Here is a 21228-nt window from a genome sequence, read left to right on the forward strand (position 1 = left end):
CACAGAATGAGGGGGCTTTATCATAGAATGAGGGGGCATTGTCATAGAATGAGGGGGCATTATCACAGAATGAGGGGCATTGTCACAGAATGCAGGGGCATTATTACAGAATGAGGGGGCATTGTCATAGAATGAGGGGCATTATCACATAACAAAAGGTCATTATCACAGAATTAGGGGGCATTATCACAGAATTAGGGGGCATTATCACAGAATGAAGGGGCATTATCACAGAAGGATGGGGCATTATCACATAATGACGGGGCATTATCACAGAATGAGGAGGCATTATCACAGAAGGATGGGGCATTATCACAGAATGAGGGGCATTACCATAGAATGAAGGGGCATTATCACATAACAAAGGGTCATTATCACAGAATGAGGGGCATTACCATAGAATGAAAGGGCATTATCACATAACAAAGGGTCATTATCACAGAATGAGGGGCATTACCATAGAATGAAGGGGCATTATCACATAATAAAGGGTCATTATAACAGAATGAGGGGCATTATCACAGCATGAAGGCGCTTTATCATTGAATGAAAAGGGACAGCAAAGGAGACGAGAGAATAAGCGTGCAAATGGACAGCAAGTTCCATCCTCACAGGGGAACAATAGGAAAGCTGGAACCACAACTTTGTCATTCACATTCTCCATATGGACACCCACCCCGATCTTCCACACCCCCGGCTGCAGCAAGCCCCTGCTTTTCATGGGCAAATACCTCTTCTCTCCCCCACTTTCTCCTTCTCTCAATCCTGTAATTCTTCCTCCACCCCCATTATGCTGCCAGTGCTCCCCCGGTCTTGGTTTAAACTGCCTAATAAGATTGCGCAAGATTATTACCGCACTTGAATCACCCCCCCCCCCCCCACCATCAGAGGGCTTTCAGTAATTCTCATGTATCAGCAAAAACACATAGAGAAGGATGCTGGGAGCCACAAATGAAGACAGCAAAAGTGCTCAATTGCTAGGGGATTTCCTGGATTCTCTTTCAAGTATAGACAGTTTACATGGATGGAGGGGGGAAAACACTTAATAGCTCGACTTGGGCCATGTAAAAGAATGAAAGTGGGTCTCCTTATCTTTGGGTTGAGTGATCTTTGCTTTGGGCCGGCATCAGATACGCATGGGAGTAAGGGGGAATCTGAGAGAGATGCGGATTCAGGGAGGCGAATTGGCATGCACTACAAGGACCCACTGATGCGGAAAACACAAACAGGTTGCTGGTTTGGAATAAACTAATTTGGTTACCCAGCGATACATAATGAACTGTCACAGTAGCTCAGTTTCGTAAACACAATTTTAATGCCAAAATTGGATTATTAAATGTATCATAATACTTAGCAAGCAACAATAAATAACAGCTGTGAAGTAATTAAACAAGGAAGAAAACCACTATGGAAAGATCTGTTGCTCATGGTATAGTGATATTTGTATGGGAATTCGAATGAAATGGGAGGTTAAGTATAACGCTGATGAAAACACTCTGAAGCTCATGGAAGCTGCAGTCAACAAAAGCGAAGATTTGAACACAGAGACCAAATTCTCTTCCCAACAATCATTACTTTTTCTTCAGCCATTACATTTTAGACTCTGATAGGTGCTTTATGGCTATTTGATAATGGGTCCCGCCCCTCTCACTCACCCTCAGGTCCCCATTGGCTAAGTGGGCGGTAGGGTATGCAGCGTAGATGGGCTCCTTGCGGTAGATCTTGATGATGCTGCGATCCTGGATGTCTCGCACGTCCTCCAGCTCGTAGAAGATGTTGCGTGCCTCGTCCTTGATGAGGATGGCTGTGTTGGAGGATTTGAGCATCCCCATGGTGAGCTTCTGGGGAAACATGTGGGCAATGAGCGCGTGTAAAGTATCCAGGCTGCTCAGCTCATGGGTGATATGCACCCGCCGCGTCTCATCCCCGAATTGCAGGAAGAGGACACCTAGAGACAGGGGGAAAGCATAAAAACAGTCAACACACTTGAAAACGTGACTCTGCTTAAATGTAGGCATTCAGTGTTGTGGGGGGGGGCCCAACCTGGTGACCGCAGCTTAGTCTGGCTAGCAGAGCGTGATAGCGGCAGACTCTGCCGTAACCGGTTCATGCGGTTGAAGCCCAATGGGATCTCGGCCTCCGACATGGTCTCCAGGGATTCGGCCGAGGCGTAGGACAATTTGGCGGCCTGGTCAGCCAGGCCAGACTGGGTGGAATGAGAGTGTCGTGGGCTCCGGCTCTGCAAGGAAGGTGGACGACAGTGTAGGGGTTCAAATTACGACTCTGTCACCATCAACACGATCACTTTGCCCATTCGACCATCTTCCAACAAATCATCCAGCACGGGGTCACAGTGAACCTGGAGCCTATTCAGAGGGACAGCTAGACCATCACGGGATGGAAACCAAGACAGCTGGAGGAAACCCAGAGAGACACAGGGAGGACATCCAAACTGCAGACATGCCGAGGAGCAGGAGGTGTGAGGCTACATCACTAACTACGTTTCAGCAAAACAAATAGATTGTGCTTCACAAGTTGAATAAAAGCATTTGCTTGGAATGGATGCTAATATGAATTAGCCATAGATGAACAATATTAAATAATAATAGCGAGATAATGTAGACCATGTCTAAATTTATCCTGTTCACGCTTATGCAAAACAAATGATGGCGATACTTCGATTACGTAAAGCAGGGATGAGAAGGACATGAAAATGGCACCACTGAGAACATCAGCGGCCTTCAATGAAGTGTAGCGATCTACCAGCCAATCAGATGTGAGGCACATGAGAGCACATGCGATGACATAATCCCCCCAGAGCCACGGGAGCTGTTTGTTTTCATGTGGTGAGTGAGAGGCATATATAGGGAGTGACGTGGAGCGCAGCAATTAAAGGCGTAGGTGGGCAGCTGTGTTTTAATCATCCAGTTGCAGACAAGCCAGGGGACGGGGGGGCAGATGGAGGTGCCATGAGAGGCTGTCATGATGGTGTAGCGGAGCCAAGCTGCTCCCAGGCTTTCCCCCCAGTGGCTCTGCGTTCAGCGAGCTGGCTCAGAGATCCCTACAGTCAGGGAATTTTCCAGCTCCGAGCATGCAGTAATGAGCTCCCAGAGTGCGTGGTGCCTCGCTTCGAATGCGCGCTTGCTGTCATCAGCCCCCCGTAACTGGAAGAAAACTGCGATTTGCTGCTCTTTTGTTGTTTAACCAAATCTACCTTGATCCCTGCAAATGTTGCCAAAGGTGACAGACGTCTACATGTACAGGGATACGTGGGAATGTACATGTCTTGGTTTATTCACTTCACTCCTCACACATTAATCACCCATCACCACAATGCACTCCTGGATTTACACTGTAGACACAGAAATCTTAGGAACACAGACTTTCACACTTTAACTATATGCATTGCATTACATTGTCTTATTTTGTCCAAAGTGAGGATCAGTGAACAGGGTCAACCCTAGAGCAACTGGGATTAAAGGCATTGCTTAAGGGCCCAACAATGACATCACTCTGCCAACCACAGGATTTGAACCAATGACCTTCTGATCACCCTCCTACACACACCACCCTGCACTTTATTGTTTGATATCTATTGTTTAATGCCCTATGTCTGGTCTCTTTATACTTAAGAGTATATACTTTGATACCTATTTCGTTCATACATATGTCCACTGTTTCACAGTCTGGGACAACAATGTATTTCACTGTATACTGTACTGAGTATAACTATGTGACAAATAAAACTTTGACTTTGAAATCTAACACTCCTCACTGCAGTCATGTGAGAGACAGTTGAAGCCTGGTAACAGACCAACAGCAATACATCCATCAATTTAAACCATTATAATTAACCACCACCCAAAACCTAATCTAGCACAGGGTGATAGGGGACCCAGTGTCTATCCCAGGTAATATAGGGCACCAGGCAGGGCTACACCCAGGATGGGGTACTGGACCATTACAGCACACAGAAATGCAAAACAGGGAATTTTACCTAACTTATGCATTTGGTCTGCAGGGGGAAACTAGACCAGCCAGGCAAATGTTAAAGAACATAGAAATTCCACACATACATACAGTAGAGGCAACATTCAAACATACCCAAGCCGGGAGGTGTGAGCCAAAAGTGCTGCCCATTCACACACAGAAAAATTCACCCAGTCATAGTCTATAGATGCATGGATTAATTCCCTGTTAAAGCGGAATCCAAGTGTCAACTTCAATATAATAATAAAGCTTTAATTGTAAAATTTTCAAAACAAAAGAAATAATTGTAAACTATGCGTACATAATTAAATTTAGAAGTCAAAATTTTTGTTATAAAGACAGAGAAATAGTATGTAATAAAAATTTGACCTCCCAATAAAATCTGGCATAAATTTATATACCCAGAGTGTTCTACCGCTCTGATAGCAGAAGTGACCCTGTGTAAGTCTACATCTCCATAAATTTACCACACCAGGATTTTACTATTTTTCTCATTATTCCATGCAGAAGAGTAGCAGAAAATGAAAGAAATGTACCCAAATTGCAGGAGGACCCCTTGTGTACCATCTGCTTTAGGTCAGTGCGCAGATTTTCTATATGACTGACTCGGCCTCTGCAGGACTTGAGGCTTATCAGCCGTGTCCTGCTTGATTCGGCTATGTGCTTCACATCCTTGCCATGTTGAAATGCAAAATTATTCAGCTTCAGCTCTTTTGTGGAGGGCAGCAAGTTTTCCTGCAGAATTATCTCAGTATTAGTATTCATTTCCCACTCCATCCTGACCAGGGTGGATGTCCCCACTGAGAAGAAAGAGCTACTAACACCATACTTGACAACAAGTACTGTAGCCTTCGGGTGATGAATTTGTTGGCTTTGCACTTCCGCCTGTGATGTCTCACCTGTATGCCCTGCTGCTGTACCACTGCTCGTCCTCAGAATCATCAGAAGCAGCACCAGCACCTGCTTGCCATCACCTGCCTGCCCCCCTGCTTTGAGACTCAGCTCTTGAAATGGGGATAGTGTGAATTGGGACTTGGCATCTTGCTCATTTGACTTCCTCTGCCTGATTTCTTCCTTCTAGGGAGTTTCTCCTTGCCACTGTCACCTCTGGCTTGCTTTCCTGGGGGTTTTATGTAGGGATAATGTAAAGTGCTTTGAGACAATATAATGTTGTGAAAATGCGTTATCCAAATAAACTTGAACTGAATTGAATTAAACATACCAAATTCTCCACTGTCATGCTGCGCTCCATTTGACCTTGTAGCTCAGAAATTCTGAGTTCTAATCGGAAATTTCAGCTGGAACGTCCTCTGAAGTTGGAATTCCGACTCGTGAACTCGGAGGAATCAACACAATCCCGACCACAGAATCGAAGATGGCTGCACCCTTTATCAACAGAAGTTAAAGCTGTAGTTTTACACTGTTTATTAGCACTTATAATGTTTTATTTGTGGTTCATTAAATCGGTCGTATACACAGTATTGTCCAACCGCTATCTGTGGACATGTTGCTATGGTGTTTTTATGCACAAAATACCATGTAATGTGTTGTTATCCACTGATATTGCTAACAATGGCTAACAATTAACCAGGCTACAACCAGGAACTATTTCAAAGCAGAATTTCTTGCTTAGCCAGACAACTTGTCGGATCTAAGGTAGTCTGGACTAAATGTAAGTGAAGGAAGATAAAGGGGTAAATCCGATAATATATCTGGCTAAGCAAGATATCTTGCTTTTTGAAACTCATGTGTGACGTCATTCCGAGTTCCAATCTCTGAGGTAAATGGAACGCAGCATCAGACCACTAAGGATTTTTCCAGTATGGTTTTGAGAGACTGACTGAGATGTGACTGAATGATGTTTTTGTGAAAAGTGGCTTTTGTCTTTGTCACCCTGTCACGCAGCCTAGGAGGACACAGCTGCTGCATGCAGTACGTGGTGGGTTAGGGTTAAGGTTAGGGTTAGGGTTAGGGTTTTGTCTTTGTCACCCTGCCACGCAGCCTAGGAGTTCTGGAGGACACAGCTGCTGCATGCAGTGCATGGTGGGTTAGGGTTAAGGTTAGGGTTAGGGTTAGGGTTTTGTCTTTGTCACCCTGCCACGCAGCCTAGGAGTTCTGGAGGACACAGCTGCTGCATGCAGTGCATGGTGGGTTAGGGTTAAGGTTAGGGTTAGGGTTAGGGTTAGGGTTTTGTCTTTGTCACCCTGCCACGCAGCCTAGGAGTTCTGGAGGACACAGCTGCTGCATGCAGTGCATGGTGGGTTAGGGTTAAGGTTAGGGTTAGGGTTAGGGTTTTGTCTTTGTCACCCTGTCACACAGCCGGGAAGTTCTGGAGGACACAGCTGCTGCATGCAGTGCGTGGTGGGTCCTGTGCCAGCATTCTCCCTAAGGAGCCCATTCGTTGAATAGTCATCCATCTTGGCAGTGGCTTACTCTAGGCAAGGTCCTAGGGGTGCTATATTGCCTTAGTTTCCTGATTACCAACTTCACGGTGTTCCATAGTATATTTATTGCTTTCAAAGTGTTTTCATATCCCTCTACTGATTTATACTTTTCAACAGAAAAATAAACCCACTGCAATGCTGTAATGGACTCTAACATTACAGCATTAGTATTGCCCTTGCAATACAAAGACTAAAAATTGAAATCAAAACTACACTCAAAACAAAACTTGCTTGAGTGGTAATGCCATATACATTGCCTTTTGTGTGTTCAGTACAGTTCTACTGCAGTAAGGGTTTAGTTGTATATTATATAAGCAAAGTTAGCAACTGAATAGGCATTTTGAAAAGTTCATGGGTATACAAGGATGGAGCAGGGACAGAACTAACATCACTCAGGGGCAAAATGTGAACAATCTAAAACAGGAAAACAGACAGAAACCTGCCATATTTAACATTTAAAAAGACATGGAAAGGTTTAATGTGGAATCCCCAGTAACAGACTCTAACAAGCCGGTGTGTATGTCATTTTTCAGTGTATCTGAAAATGCTCCTTTAAGATAATAATTGAATTAATTTAGCCTTAAGAACATATGGCCCATCCACTGTGGCCAGGATTAAGGACCCCAGGTTTAATTAATCAGCAGTATTGAGAATTCAGTTTAAGACAGTTTTACCTATTGTAGAACAGATACTTTATTGTCTAAGTATATATAAATTTAGGCACGCTGAATAGATTTTGTCTGGACAGTCCAGCTCTGGTCTGCTGTTGGATGTCCGCTTTGTAGTCCCCTTGTCCTAATTTTTCCCTACCCCCTACCCATCTCTCAGTCAACAACACATTCTCCACCACCCCTGGTTGCACAAAAACCATGAAACACATGCTGTCACATACTACAGAAGCCAAGAACAGCTGTGCTTTTTTATGCTGTTCTCTCAAGATAATGAGATATACTGTTCTTGACTTCTGTAGTATGTGAATGATATAATACCCCACAAACTTTTCATGGGTGTCCTCCTTTTTCAGCCTTAGTCTATGTTTTGTTACCTGAGTAGTGAAGCATAAGCAAAGACATCACTACTTTGCGCAACAGAGAGAATACTCATCAGTGACACACAGAAGCCAGGCCTGCAACCATAAGCCACGAGTGTTAATGGGAGGGATGCATTATTCTTGGCTGCAAAATTCTGGGATTTTTCTGTTAATTCCCATATATTTCTAGTAATTCCCATGGAAAGTTTCCAACTTGGAATATTTCCAAAATCCCCCACCTTAACTTCCCATGGAATGGAAAGTTTCTGGAAAGTTTCCTGAAATTTCCTACCGCTATGCAACCCTACTCTTGACCTTCTCCAGTGTTGTAATGGCTATGTTTTATGTACAAGAGACAGAGGACTGTGGAAAAGTGGCTAAAAAAAGACAACTTCCAATGTTTCAGTCAGAAAATCCTAAAAAAATGGCAAGACACAGATGATGCTAGTGCCTGGCTGTTGCTTCCCATGACAAATCCCAGATGGCTGAGGATGGAGGTGTTAAACTCTACTCGAGAGAAGTTATTCATCTGGCACACCGAGGGGACTGAAAGAGTTTGGGGCTCCCTAGCTGCTGGAAGCACTGAAGCAGCTGTCCGAGTCACATCCAGATGCTCACCACGCAGGCCTAGTCCGTGTGCTCAAGGAGGATCAGGGGGGTGGGGATGCATAGCGCATGCTGTTCAAAAATAACTCCCATTTGAAGACCTCTCTACCCTGCATTGGGAGCACAGGAAGAGCCATCCAGTTGCTCGGGGAAGGGACAGGCTAGAGAAGAAAAGGATGAGGCCCAAATCACATGTGGAAATCGATGTGAAAAACAGGTCTTTATTCCCCTGGAGTGGGGGATAATGATTGCCTGCACTAGCACCAAAAAATGCCCCCACCCACCCATATACATCATATTACTTAGCTCTGCATGGGTGGTTGCTAAATGCAGATGTTATTATCAAAGGGGTAAACGATTCTTTTTATCCATCCCAGATAATAGAGTAATTCCCTCTCATTGCTCAGAACCTTGACACTGGCATTGCAGGTAGTAGTCCTGACAGAGTGCCCGTTTCAGCTGCGTGGTCTTGTTGAGGACCCTCTGCTGCTTTCACGTCACCTTGTCATGAAGCTGCCAGATTGATACCGCATCACAGACTTAAACAAGCCTTTTGTCTGTGGTGCAGAACGTACTTTTGCACAAGGAGTCCCACTGGGGGTGAGCTACAGGCCTCTTGCAAGTTACGTAGACTGTCCAGAGTTTACCCAGGCTGTGTGTGCTACAGAGAATGCATGGATGAAGCAGCTGTATTTTATTTAACAACCACTAAGCAATGCTTTGACTTACAGGCCTGTGTGCAATGACCCACCTATGCCTCAATGGTTAGCCTGCTGCATAAACTTCACATTTCCCTTAACTCGTGCCCTTTGGCTGAGGCTCAGTTGAACGAAAGTGTAAATACTATAAGGAGCCCATTTATACGCAGAAACAATTATTTCTCGGAATTATCTGATTCTGATTTTGCATCTTGTAAAACATCTAACCCCAAGTAAAAAAAAAAAACAATGTCAGATGTAGAATTAATTATATGCATGTTTTGTTTTTCTCTGCTTGAACAACTTTTAAAAAGTGCTTATTTTCCATCCATTTTCATAGACAGTATTGACTTCAAGAAGCCACATACAGTACTATGAATACTATATTAATAATAATAGCAACAACAGCTATTACTATCATTATATTTTATTATTATTATTATTATTATTATTATTATTATTATTATTATTATTATTAATAATAATAATAATAATATATAGCATTGTGACATGAAAACTCTGGATGTCACCCTGCAGTCAATCAGAAATGTCTGTCTAATAACTGGATTTACAGAAGAGGCAGGTAGGCAACTACACCGACCACAAGTAGTCAGAAAAGAACTGACAGTAGCAGGTAGCTAGAGACAGCCGGCTGGGGCAGGACTTCATGTGCCATCACCTTCAGCGAGCTCAGCTGCCGTCTGCGCGTGTTTCCCGGTCATATTCATTCTAATGACCACCCTCTTCAGAACAGAACTGGTCAGGAAGCAGAACTGGAGCACAAGCCCTTACCTTAGCTGGCAGCCTCGCATCCTTTCCTGCCGCATCTGATAATCACTTGCGGGCAGCCTTAGACCTTACAAAAGGCAGATACGGGTCAGTCTGCCCCGTGTCAGCGTGCCTAGGTGACCTGTGCCCCCGCCCCTGAGAAGCAGGATAGGTGGGCCCCGCTGACTGTGTCAGCTGCCCTCGCCCAAACAGACCAGTCCTCTGGATCTGCCGCTGCCTGGTTGTTTTCAGCTCTGCTCTTCTGCTCTACAGACCCTGGAATGGGCAGTGAGTGAGGGACCAGCTGTGCATATCTGTAATCCCCCCCCCCTTCTCCACCACACCCTATGTAATCTAGGCTGTTCCTCTTCCAATTTCACAGACATTACCCCCCCGCGGTCCTGGCATACCGTTCCAGTGAGCACTCTAATTGGTACAGTCCACCCTCATCCTCATTATTAGGCCACAAACCGAATAACAGTGTAATGCACCAAACTGTCTAAATACACCCTATGTGTCACTTTTATGCATGATATACAGCACTGTGCAAAAGTCTTAGCCAGTCAAATAAAATAATGTGCAAATGATCTTCATCTTCGTGTGAAAATATGATTTTATGTCTGTCAAAGTGTATTAAATTAGCCATTCCAAGACCTCTGCGGATGTCACCCCAGGATTTGCAATAACCACTTAACATATCCATGGATCTCTTGACTCTAACGTATCGTGTTTGGCTAATCAACACCTCATCAAATTATTTACTGGCTGGGGTGGCACTGAGTAGAGGTTTAGGAACTGAAGCTGTGTTCTTACAGCTATCCAACATTATATACATCAGCCATAACATTAAAACCACCTGACTAATATTGTACAGGTTCTCCTCGTGCCACCAAAACAGCTCTGCCCCATCGAGGCTTGTACTCCACAAGACCTCTGAAGATATCCTGTGATATCTGGCAACAAGACGCTAGCAGCAGATCCTTTAAGTCCTGTAAGTAGTGAGGTGGTGGATCGGACTTGTTTGTCCAGCACATCCCAGTGATGCTTGATCATAGTGAGATCTGGGGAATTTGGAGGCATGTCAACTTCAAGAACTGACTGTTCACTTGCCTAATTTACAATGGTACCCTTGACAGGTGCCACTGTAACAAGATAATCATTGCTTTTCACTTCATGTCTCAGTGGTTTTAATGTTAGGGCTGATATGTGTAACACTTGGGAGAACAGAAGAAATTCTAATTTTTTATTGTGTTAAATGTTCATTTCCAGATATTCTAATATTAAATTATTTTTCCTGAAAAACTATACACAGGCTACTAAGATAAAATATAAGCATCAGACATTTTCTTTGACTGCCCAAGACTCTTGTCACCAAACGTGCACATTCACACTAATATCCTGCTTATGTGATACTGAATACACTACAGTGTGTGAAAAGTCGAAATACACCCTACATGTCATATGTCTCCATATTTGCACATACACATTAATATCAACCTTTTTTAATTAACACATGAAATAAGAGTCTGTATGTCTAAATACACCATATAAGCCACAATACACCACGCTGTTTGTAAATGCATACTATGTATTACCTTTATTCTCTACTCATCTCTAAATTCACCCTATACATCATCTTATATGTGTGAATTCCCTGTAAATATCATACTGTATTTGTAAACACACACTGCATATCACCATACACCAAATGTCCACCATATGTGTATATAGCTCGATCATCTACGACCACACCAGGACAGTTGTCAGACTAAGCTGTTTGCATTCCACATTATGTAAAACAGGCTTCAACATGCATAATGTTGAAATATAAATGTCAGTTGACATGTTTATAGATTCATTATTTCACCTGCACTGATAAAATTGCTATTTTTCCTTACATTATTATTTGTCAGCTGTGCTATCTTGTCCTCTCCCGTGCTTTTCATACTGTACACACACCAGTCATCTACTGTGACAGTGATGCGTTGTGATAACATCCACCCATCTTCAAGCTGCCTATCCAGCTTAGGCCTGAAGGGGGTCTAGAGCCTATCTCTGACAGCATAAGAGAGAAGGCAAGAGTACGGTTTGGATGGAATGCCACCCTATCACGTGGTACACACACACACGCTTACACAATATGGGAAATCTTGAGATGCCAATTAGCCTAACTGCATTTGTTTGGACTGAGGGAGGAAACCAAAATATTCTACACAATGCAGAAATAAACACACTCCACACACAAAGAGCAGGGGTGGGATTTGAACCCACAGCCCTGGAGGCAACAGTACTACCCACAGACCCGCCATGTCATCACACTGTGACATCATTCCACTGCGACATCATTTCCTGACTCAGGAAATACAAAGATAGGGCTGGAAATTAAATGAGGAAGATGTAACGAAGATGACAGCCTAGCAGAACCCGCTCCATGAGCTTTACCGTCCTCAAACACACTTAGCGCCTCAGACAACGTCTCTCTTTTAACAGCACAAGAACTTTTATGAATAGCATTACATGGACACGCACAAGTTAAAACCTTCACTAAAATGGTGTTTATTATCTCTTGTGTACATCCGGTATGTCATTATCAGCAAATTGAATTAAACTTCACAGCACAGAGCTGCCGTACTGGTTCAGTGGGAAGCACTGCAGCCACCAGACCTGTGCACTTGTCTCCGGCCCTTGGCTTGGTGGAGGGTGAAGTTTGCGTGGATCCAAAAAGCACGCCTGAGACCTGCTGTCTCCAAGTTGTTATTTTAAATACCTCTGCACGAGCAAAAGAAAGCCGGCCAGAATAAAGGATAAATCTTCAAAAATAGCTTGAAAGAAATGTCTGTAAAATATTGGTATATAATTCTGTTGATTTTTAAACTTAGTTTGTATGACAGTTGGGTATGTTTGACATTTTACATGTGCAGATGATCTGGTAGATGATGACAGGGACCCCATCTGTGTTTTAGCTGAGTATAATAAATCCCCCCCTCCTCACCCTCCCCAGGAAACTGAGGACAAGATTATATTTGGGAACCTGAAGAATGTCTCTCACCAGCCAGGCAGAGCAGGAAGTGATATATGTGTGTATATATATATATATATACACACATCCACACATATGGGGGACTCAACAGATATCTGGCTTATATTTTCAAGATTTTTTGATAAATTCCCCATGTACTGTAGCTCTCCATTATGGACCAACGCAGAAGATGATAGCAGCACGGTGTCAGAACTGGTCAGTTTTGCCAAGAACCCTGCCTGCACAGCAACCTGTCTCCAGGGCAAAACCAAGACATCAAAATTGGGAAAGAATACTATGCGCTACTCACATTTTCACCTAATTATCATAAATATACTGAAATTTACTGAAGTCAGGACAGCAGAGTAGCTTGACAGGTTGGGGGTTTGAATCTCACCCCCCTCTGCAGTCCGGAATTGCCCATGGCGTGCGTGCATGTGTGTGCCTTGAGATAGACCGGCACCTAGTGCCCACCCTGTGCCCAAGGTGCCTCTGCTTTGCACCAGGTGCATCCTGGGATACACTCCAGCCTGTCCATTATCTTGTACCCTCCAGGTTAGCGGCTAGAATACTGTTTGATGAAGTTAGATACAGCACAAAATGAGGTTAGATACAGTACTGTGAAAAAAAGCTTCTGTTCCCTCATAATGGAGACAGAAGAGGAAGACGGCTTCTGATCGGGGCCCTCTGTCCTTTCCCCTTGTTGCCATAAACAATGTCGTTCATGGTTCATGAGTTTCAGGAACCTCCTCCAAGCAGCTTAAGTGGACGTGATGCTTAAATTATATATGAGCAAAGAGAGGTGGGGTAAGCACAGCTACAGCCATCAGACCAGCAGCAGCAAGCTATCGTAGACGCGAGAACAGGAGTGGCGAGGATTTAGACGAGGGAAGCAGGGGGGGCAGAGTGAGAGAAACAGAGAGAGTGACACTGAGCTTCAGGTCGCAGTGCTACTGGACAGTTACGCCACTTTGGACCAGAAAATACACAGAATAAGTACTGATACAGGGACAGCAAATTTACATATAATTTCTATATAATTTAGAGGATGAAACATTTTAATTTGTTTTTCTTTACAATGTTTGTGCTCAGGAGGATGTGGAAGAAAACAAGCATTTTTAACACGTCGTATGATGTTTTGTGTTGTCCAAAGCAGATGTTTCTTACTGGAGGTGTAATTGCAGAGTGTCAGATTATGTTCCTACTACACGTGATGAGAGGACACGCAAACGGGTGAGTGACGCTCCCATTCAGAATAAAAATAGATTTAAAAGCTGCATTTTGGGTGAATAGTACTGAGTCTATTTTTATGTTGTGTGTTTAGGGGACATTGCGCAGGCCTGTGATTCAGTCTCTGTGACAGAAGGACGTACGAAGTGGCCAGTAGGAAAGATTAATATGACAGGAAGTGCCATTTGAGGCCCCCCACCCTAAGCGGGGGCGAGAACCTAAAAGCTTTCTGTGTGAAAGCAGCCGCTCTCTGAGGTGATGCGTGTGGTGGGGGTTGTGAGAAATAGAGGACAGCGTGACGGAATGATGGAACGGACTTCATAGGGTGGTGCGAGCGTCTGGCTGAAGCCACGCCCTCCAGTAGCGTTGCATGATTTTACACGCTCCCTCCATCGCTTTTCATTCTAACTTTTGGTGGCCTCCTCTTCCCTCTGCAGCACTGCCACGAACGCTCACCTTTCATTCCACAACCATCCCAAAGGTGTCCCCGCCCCCCCATCCGCCCGTCCTTGTTGACATTGTGCCCGTTGATGAAAACCTTTCCTGGAGAAGCTGCCAGCGGGGCTCTGTTTGCGCTCTACCCCACACCACTGTTTTCCCGTCACGTTTCAGCTTCAGCTTGGTGAACAGAAACACAAGCGTCTTGCTTTGCCGTGCACCAGGCTGAGGAATCTTCCCTTTTAACTGTCCTTCTTTTTCTTTCCCCTCCTGGCCTCACATCATCTTCACTTCATCCTTCCTTTATGGACGTGACACATGTTCTCCGCAAGCATGACCCAGTACACTTAACACAGGGAATCTTTCATGGAATATTGATTGTTCTTTGAATGCTCTTATGTTACACTCACTGGCCCTTGAATGAGGTTCTTACTTTGTTAATAGTTATTTGTGTAGTTGTATAGCTGTTCTGTGGCTTCTGCTCCAAAACTGCGTACACTTGTACCTGGGCATTCACTGGAAGCTCAGTCTAGCTGCACTTGTACCTGGGCATTCACTGGAAGCTCAGTCTAGCTGCACTTGTACCTGGGCATTCACTGGAAGCTCAGCCTTGCTGCACTTGTACCTGGGTATTCACTGGAAGCTCAGCCTTGCTGCACTTGTACCTGGGCATTCACTGGAAGCTCAGCCTTGCTGCACTTATGCCTAGTTGACCCCTTGTTAGCATGAATGTGCTATTTGTCTCACTTGTATTTCACTCAGGGCAAAAGTGCCTGATAAAAATATAAATGTAAATAAACTGGCGTGCTATGTGGAAGACAGCCATAGCCTGGTGTCACCAGCAGGTTATGACAAACCCGTCAATTGCAAACTGTGCAAACTGACATGAAGGAGAAAAGGTTAGACCCCACTCCCCCCCGCCCTTGTGGGGGGGACAGCACCGATTAATCCTCCCCTTTGCTCCTTCCTCAGTTGTGTTATCTTACTTTCTCATTAATCTGCTGGTGATTCGCTAACAGCTCAGGGGCTCAGCAGAGATCTCACCAACATGACAGTGTGCTGTCCTTTGTCTGCCAATAAGAAATGCTAATCTTTCCATAGGTGCAGCTCTTCACCAGTGCATCTGCCTTCCCCAAAGGCCACTGCACTAAGCACCATTTACACATGCCACAACTTATCATTCAGTTGTGTCCCCAAGGTGCCCGACTGAATAGATTATAACTTTTATCTCTTATGAGCTTATGCAAATACACAGTTCTGCTCATTGTTAGCCTATTGTCTTTATTCTCTGTGTGAGGATGATGCTTTACAAGTGTGCTTGTGACTCTACACACTTTTTTACTGCTCTTTTTATCTTAGATGGTCACCTGAAATTGGTGTTGGACCCATTGGGGTGGATTACATGTAGAACCCTCTTCCTCATCATATCTGGCTTTTTTTTCTGAATTCTTGGCCTGTTCTAGCTGGTGTGTTTGACTTAATTAAAATCGTCAGTGATGGCACACTTCCTGCTGCGTAACATACTGTTCCAACTCATCCACGGTGTCCTAAGTGTGTGCATACATGCGTACCAGCTGGTGCCCAAAAAATTTCAGCTCCACCACATCCTCCACTGCCAGCCACTGAGGACCGCAATGTTAAATAGTCCAAGATCAATCAGAGAACACACCGAATCTTAGGTTAAGTTGGGGCCTAAATGTATTAGCTTTTTTGAATTTGATCCTGGTGTGCTAAACGCCACAGACACACGTTTCTCCATATCCTGTTAGCAGCATCTGTATGTTCTATGTATTGCTCAGTTCATCCAAGTCTAAGAGGTCAGGTGAGAAGGAGTCAATCATCTGGAATGAATCTTTCAGCCAGTGGGAAAGGAAGGAAATGCAAGACTGGGAGGATAAGATGAGATCAGCAGAAATTCAAACTGGACTAGCTTTTAATCAGGAGCTGAGATTTACCCACACAGACCACCTACCCACAATGCTTTGGAACAGGTCATGCACACAATCGAACAGAATCGACCTTGCGCAGTGTGGCAGCTGTGCACTGCTGGAAATTAGGAGGCCTTCCAATATCTGCAAAACTTTACGGGAGCATCAAACTGACTACGCTTCTGCCAAGTAAACCTTTAAATAAGGTGCCAAAAATATTAACATTGTGAGGCACTATTGTAAAAAAAACATGTATATGTTGATATGGTTAGAGCTAAAAATGTGAAAAATTAGATAAAATACAGTCCCACGGTAAAAATAATCCTACCTTTAATATATGTTTAGCATTAATACAAATAACTAATTACAGAATAGTTTGTCATTTCAAGGGCAGAGTAAGAAAATTTATAATAAACAATACTGCATGTGCAGGACCATTATAATTTCTACTCTATTTTCAGCTGTACAATAATATGTGAACTCATCATCTATCTGGGTACACATTCCATAAAATTTTCCTCTATTCCCTCTATATATTGAAATAGTTAGCGTTTGATGTATACTATATTTAGGGTTGTATCTGATTTTGCTGATGATCTCATGGAGGATTGATATGGAGGATTGTAAGTCTTTAAAGTAGATGCCCACAAACACAGAACAAACATGATCAGTCGTTCCAGGAATCCAGTCCAGATGCAGGCTGTGAGATCAATATCACGTTGAGTTAATCGCCAGTCGATGTTGAGTACGATCAGAGGACCTTTGATGTGAATGTCTGTAGCCCAGCTACTGTAAGTGTGTTGCCTGTTTCAGTCCTGAGGGAGATTATGGTGGCAAATTTCCCAGCCAAACTCGACAGTGCTACAACAATCCTGATATCACATCTAGTAATAACTTCTTAAATAACCTACACCTTGTACATTACTATAAACACAAAAGGACATTTGTGGATAAGCAATAAAACAGTCCTCTTATGCTAATATTATTCATTTACACCCCCGAATAATAGTACAAATAAGTTTAATTCTTATTATGATTCAATTATCATGATCCAAAAAGAATTCTGAATTGATTTTAACTTAATTATTCAACTTAATATAAACCATGAATTCATTCATAAATGAATTCATTCACTGAGTGAATGAATTAATGTATTAATTCACAAATTCATTCATTAATTATTGTTTTTTAATGGCGAAATCCCTGGTCTCCTCATCTGGAACCAAATTCTGCATATACAAAGTATTTTTTTGGACTGAAATCCCCAATTCTGTTTCTAACACAGCACTGCAGCCATCTGAATACATTCCACAGAGAGAAAACCACGTAATACATGGGCTCAGGACGCTTGTACGCCACAGAAGCTAAGGTGGTCCAGAAAGTACAAATCCAGACCAAAATTTTGTTTCAACCAACCAGTTGAGTGTAGAGAGTCATAGTCACAGAGTACTGGTTGGGTGAAACAAAACCTTGGTCTGCATTTGTACTTTCTGGACCTGAATTTTCCAGCTCTATATAGAAGGTATCACTGGTCAATGGGCCGTATGGTTTGTCCACCACAACGTGAGGCTTAGCAGACATTGTGGATCTGGGCCTGTATTACTCTCTATTACTCCCAGCCACAGCATCAGCCTGTCACAACCTCTGCAAAAATATCTGGACAACGCCACAAACATGGACATACAAACATGTAAAAATAAACATCTATAGCAGACATAGCTTTTGGCAAACATGCTCCGACAGCTAATGTTCATGTTCGCCAGACCGCAGCGAGGATAACCAGCTAGCAGTAACCCCGCTAACACAGGCGTGCAGTGCTTGGGTTTGTGTAGCTGCCGTCGCACACACAAGCAAGGCCAGCATACAGAGAAGGCAGACGCAGCAAGACCCACAGCAAACGGCACTGACCTTAAAGCTCCAGTAGTTTGGCTGTTGCTGCAGAGAGAGGAAACAGAGAGGGGGGGGGAGGAGAGGGAATTAGAATCGCATGTATGTCATACACGGGTATTGGCTTCCTTGATTAAGAATGAGAGGGCGATGGGGAAGATGGAGGAGCAGGCAGTGAAGGTGGGGTGGGGGGGGCACAGTATGACAGATGATGACTATATTGTCATTCTCATTTCAGAAGGGCCTGCCTATTACAGACATAGCTAACACAGAGAGACCCGATTAAACTCATCCTTTACCAAAAAAAAACTTCAGAAACATTAAGAGCTAATTACAACTGCGATTGTTTTTCAGGGTAGCGATTCAAATGACATTTGTTTGCTGATATAATTTATTTCCGCAAAGGGAGTTACCCTCAAACCCGATACATAATATCACATCCGATCCTTATTCCCAACACATTCAGTTGCCTTAGGTTCATGACAGCACTCAATGAAACGATGGAAAATGAGCTTAAAAGCCTGCTCTCTTTAAAAACTCTGGCGGTGCTCCCAGACTTGTACCTCACAAAGATCTTTCACCACTTCCTCTAAGGACATTCTGCAGCAGACAATTAAAGGTCAATTTGGCGCAACAGAGACACACAGAGAAACCAAAGGAAAAGAAAAAAAACTGAAATACGTGCTGTTTGTTCATCTTGGATGAAAAATCTTTTGGCACTGAAAGAAATGCATAATGTGTGATCCCTCAGACACCTGTGAGAGCTGAGTGTGAAGATGGAGCTGCTTTTGGACTGTTTCCTCTGAAACCTCTTAATACACAGAGCTGCTGGCACTGCTGAAGTTATTTGCCTCTATTGAAGGTCTGAAGGCATCATACACGCTTTCATGACAGACAGACTAAAGCGATAATCCATCCATCCATTCATCCACCCATCTTTCAACCGCTTTGTTGTGGTCAGGGTCACAGGGTCAATGGGATAGTCCCAAGCCCATCTCCTTCTAATTCAAAGTCAGTGGGATGACATTCTTCAGCATATGCAAAAAGCATCCATCAGTTCACCAGATGGAACTGCTTGTTCATTTGGGACTGGGGCCTCCCAGAGCCTGGGCTGGGGCAGGACACAGGGTGACATTCCCCCTCGACGGGAGCCTGGGCTGGGGCAGGACGCAGGGTGACATTCCCCCTCGACGGGAGCCTGGGGTGGGGCAGGACGCAGGGTGACATTCCCCCTCGACGGGAGCCTGGGGTGGGGCAGGACACAGGGTGACATTCCCCCTCGACGGGAGCCTGGGCTGGGGCAGGACACAGGGTGACATTCCCCCTCGACGGGAGCCTGGGCTGGGGCAGGACACAGGGTGACATTCCCCCTCGACGGGAGCCTGGGCTGGGGCAGGACACAGGGTGACATTCCCCCTCGACGGGAGCCTGGGCTGGGGCAGGACACAGGGTGACATTCCCCCTCGACGGGAGCCTGGGGTGGGGCAGGACGCAGGGTGACATTCCCCCTCGACGGGAGCCTGGGGTGGGACAGGACGCAAGGTGACATTCCCCCTCGACGGGAGCCTGGGGTGGGACAGGACGCAGGGTGACATTCCCCCTCGACGGGAGCCTGGGGTGGGGCAGGACGCAGGGTGACATTCCCCCTCGACGGGAGCCTGGGCTGGGGCAGGACGCAGGGTGACATTCCCCCTCGACGGGAGCCTGGGCTGGGGCAGGACGCAGGGTGACATTCCCCCTCGACGGGAGCCTGGGGTGGGACAGGACGCAAGGTGACATTCCCCCTCGACGGGAGCCTGGGGTGGGACAGGACGCAGGGTGACATTCCCCCTCGACGGGAGCCTGGGGTGGGGCAGGACGCAGGGTGACATTCCCCCTCGACGGGAGCCTGGGCTGGGGCAGGACGCAGGGTGACATTCCCCCTCGACGGGAGCCTGGGCTGGGGCAGGACGCAGGGTGACATTCCCCCTCGACGGGAGCCTGGGCTGGGGCAGGACGCAGGGTGACATTCCCCCTCGACGGGAGCCTGGGCTGGGGCAGGACGCAGGGTGACATTCCCCCTCGACGGGAGCCTGGGCTGGGGCAGGACGCAGGGTGACATTCCCCCTCGACGGGAGCCTGGGCTGGGGCAGGACGCAGGGTGACATTTTCCCTCGACGGGAGTCTGGGGTGGGGCAGGACGCAGGGTGACATTCCCCCTCGACGGGAGCCTGGGGTGGGGCAGGACGCAGGGTGACATTCCCCCTCGACGGGAGCCTGGGGTGGGGCAGGACGCAGGGTGACATTCCCCCTCGACGGGAGCCTGGGGTGAGGCAGGGTGTGACTCCCCCTCGATCGTTAAGTGCATGCAGACTAATGGAAATCACTAGTTACCCTGGACAGCTTTTCTCCAGAGGGGACTCAGAGAAGGTGCAGATAAACAGACTTTGCACAGACAGACCTCGGCCTCAGGTCAACCCTGCAGCCGGACGTATCCGTCATGAACCCACCTCAAAAAGGCAGCTGGATGGATATGGAGCATCCTGAACATGCTGAACAAAATGCATCTAGACTCTTAGGCAGCATCCTGTCATCTTATCTACTGCGGGCGCGCATAGTGTGGGGAAAAAAGGCAGGGCGAGTCCAGACCCCCCAACTGACGCAGCGAGGCGTGTTCCGAGCTCTCTGCATGGCATTCCTCTCCTCCCATAACCCTCAGGATCAGCATTGGTGCAGTAATAAAGAAACCAACAGGAGCAGTGGTGTGCACACAGGAGCGATCATCACAGGCCCCACATCAATCGGAGAAGCCGACTGAATATTTAACCAGTCAGTCTGGATTTAATGATGACCTGGAGGGAAGCGAAGCAGGACCTCCAGCCCACAACCGGGTATCTGCCCACAACCGGGTATCTGCCTACAACCGGGTACCTGTCCGCAGCTGGGTACCTGCCCACAACCGGGTACCTGTCCACAGCTGGGTACCTGCCCACAACCGGGTACCTGTCCGCAGCTGGGTACCTGCCCACAACCGGGTACCTGTCCGCAGCCGGGTACCTGTCCGCAGCTGGGTACCTGTCCAGGGCATGCCTCTCCCCTCACAAACTTTTTTTTGTTCCCTTCCCAATTCATAAAGCTGACGTGACATTTCATCTTCCTCCCCTGAGTACACTGAAACTGCCAACCACTGAAAGTGAAAAAAAAGTTACTC

The 21228-nt window shown here is 45.6% G+C and overlaps 1 protein-coding gene across 1 annotated transcript in view; it reads right to left on the reverse strand.

Moving 5' to 3' along the window:
* Nucleotides 1-21228, reverse strand: part of LOC111832889 (SRC kinase signaling inhibitor 1-like) — a 121109-nt gene that overhangs the window by 33924 nt on the left and 65957 nt on the right. Inside the window, exons 3-5 of the mRNA XM_023790640.2 lie at nucleotides 18060-18086; nucleotides 2044-2239; nucleotides 1656-1948 (exon numbers count right to left, since the gene is read on the reverse strand). Coding sequence (XP_023646408.1) covers nucleotides 1656-1948; nucleotides 2044-2239; nucleotides 18060-18086 — 516 coding nt within the window. The remainder of the gene's footprint in view (nucleotides 1-1655; nucleotides 1949-2043; nucleotides 2240-18059; nucleotides 18087-21228) is intronic.

This window comes from Paramormyrops kingsleyae, chromosome 5 (assembly GCF_048594095.1).
Source record: "Paramormyrops kingsleyae isolate MSU_618 chromosome 5, PKINGS_0.4, whole genome shotgun sequence".
Classification (NCBI taxonomy): domain Eukaryota; kingdom Metazoa; phylum Chordata; class Actinopteri; order Osteoglossiformes; family Mormyridae; genus Paramormyrops; species Paramormyrops kingsleyae.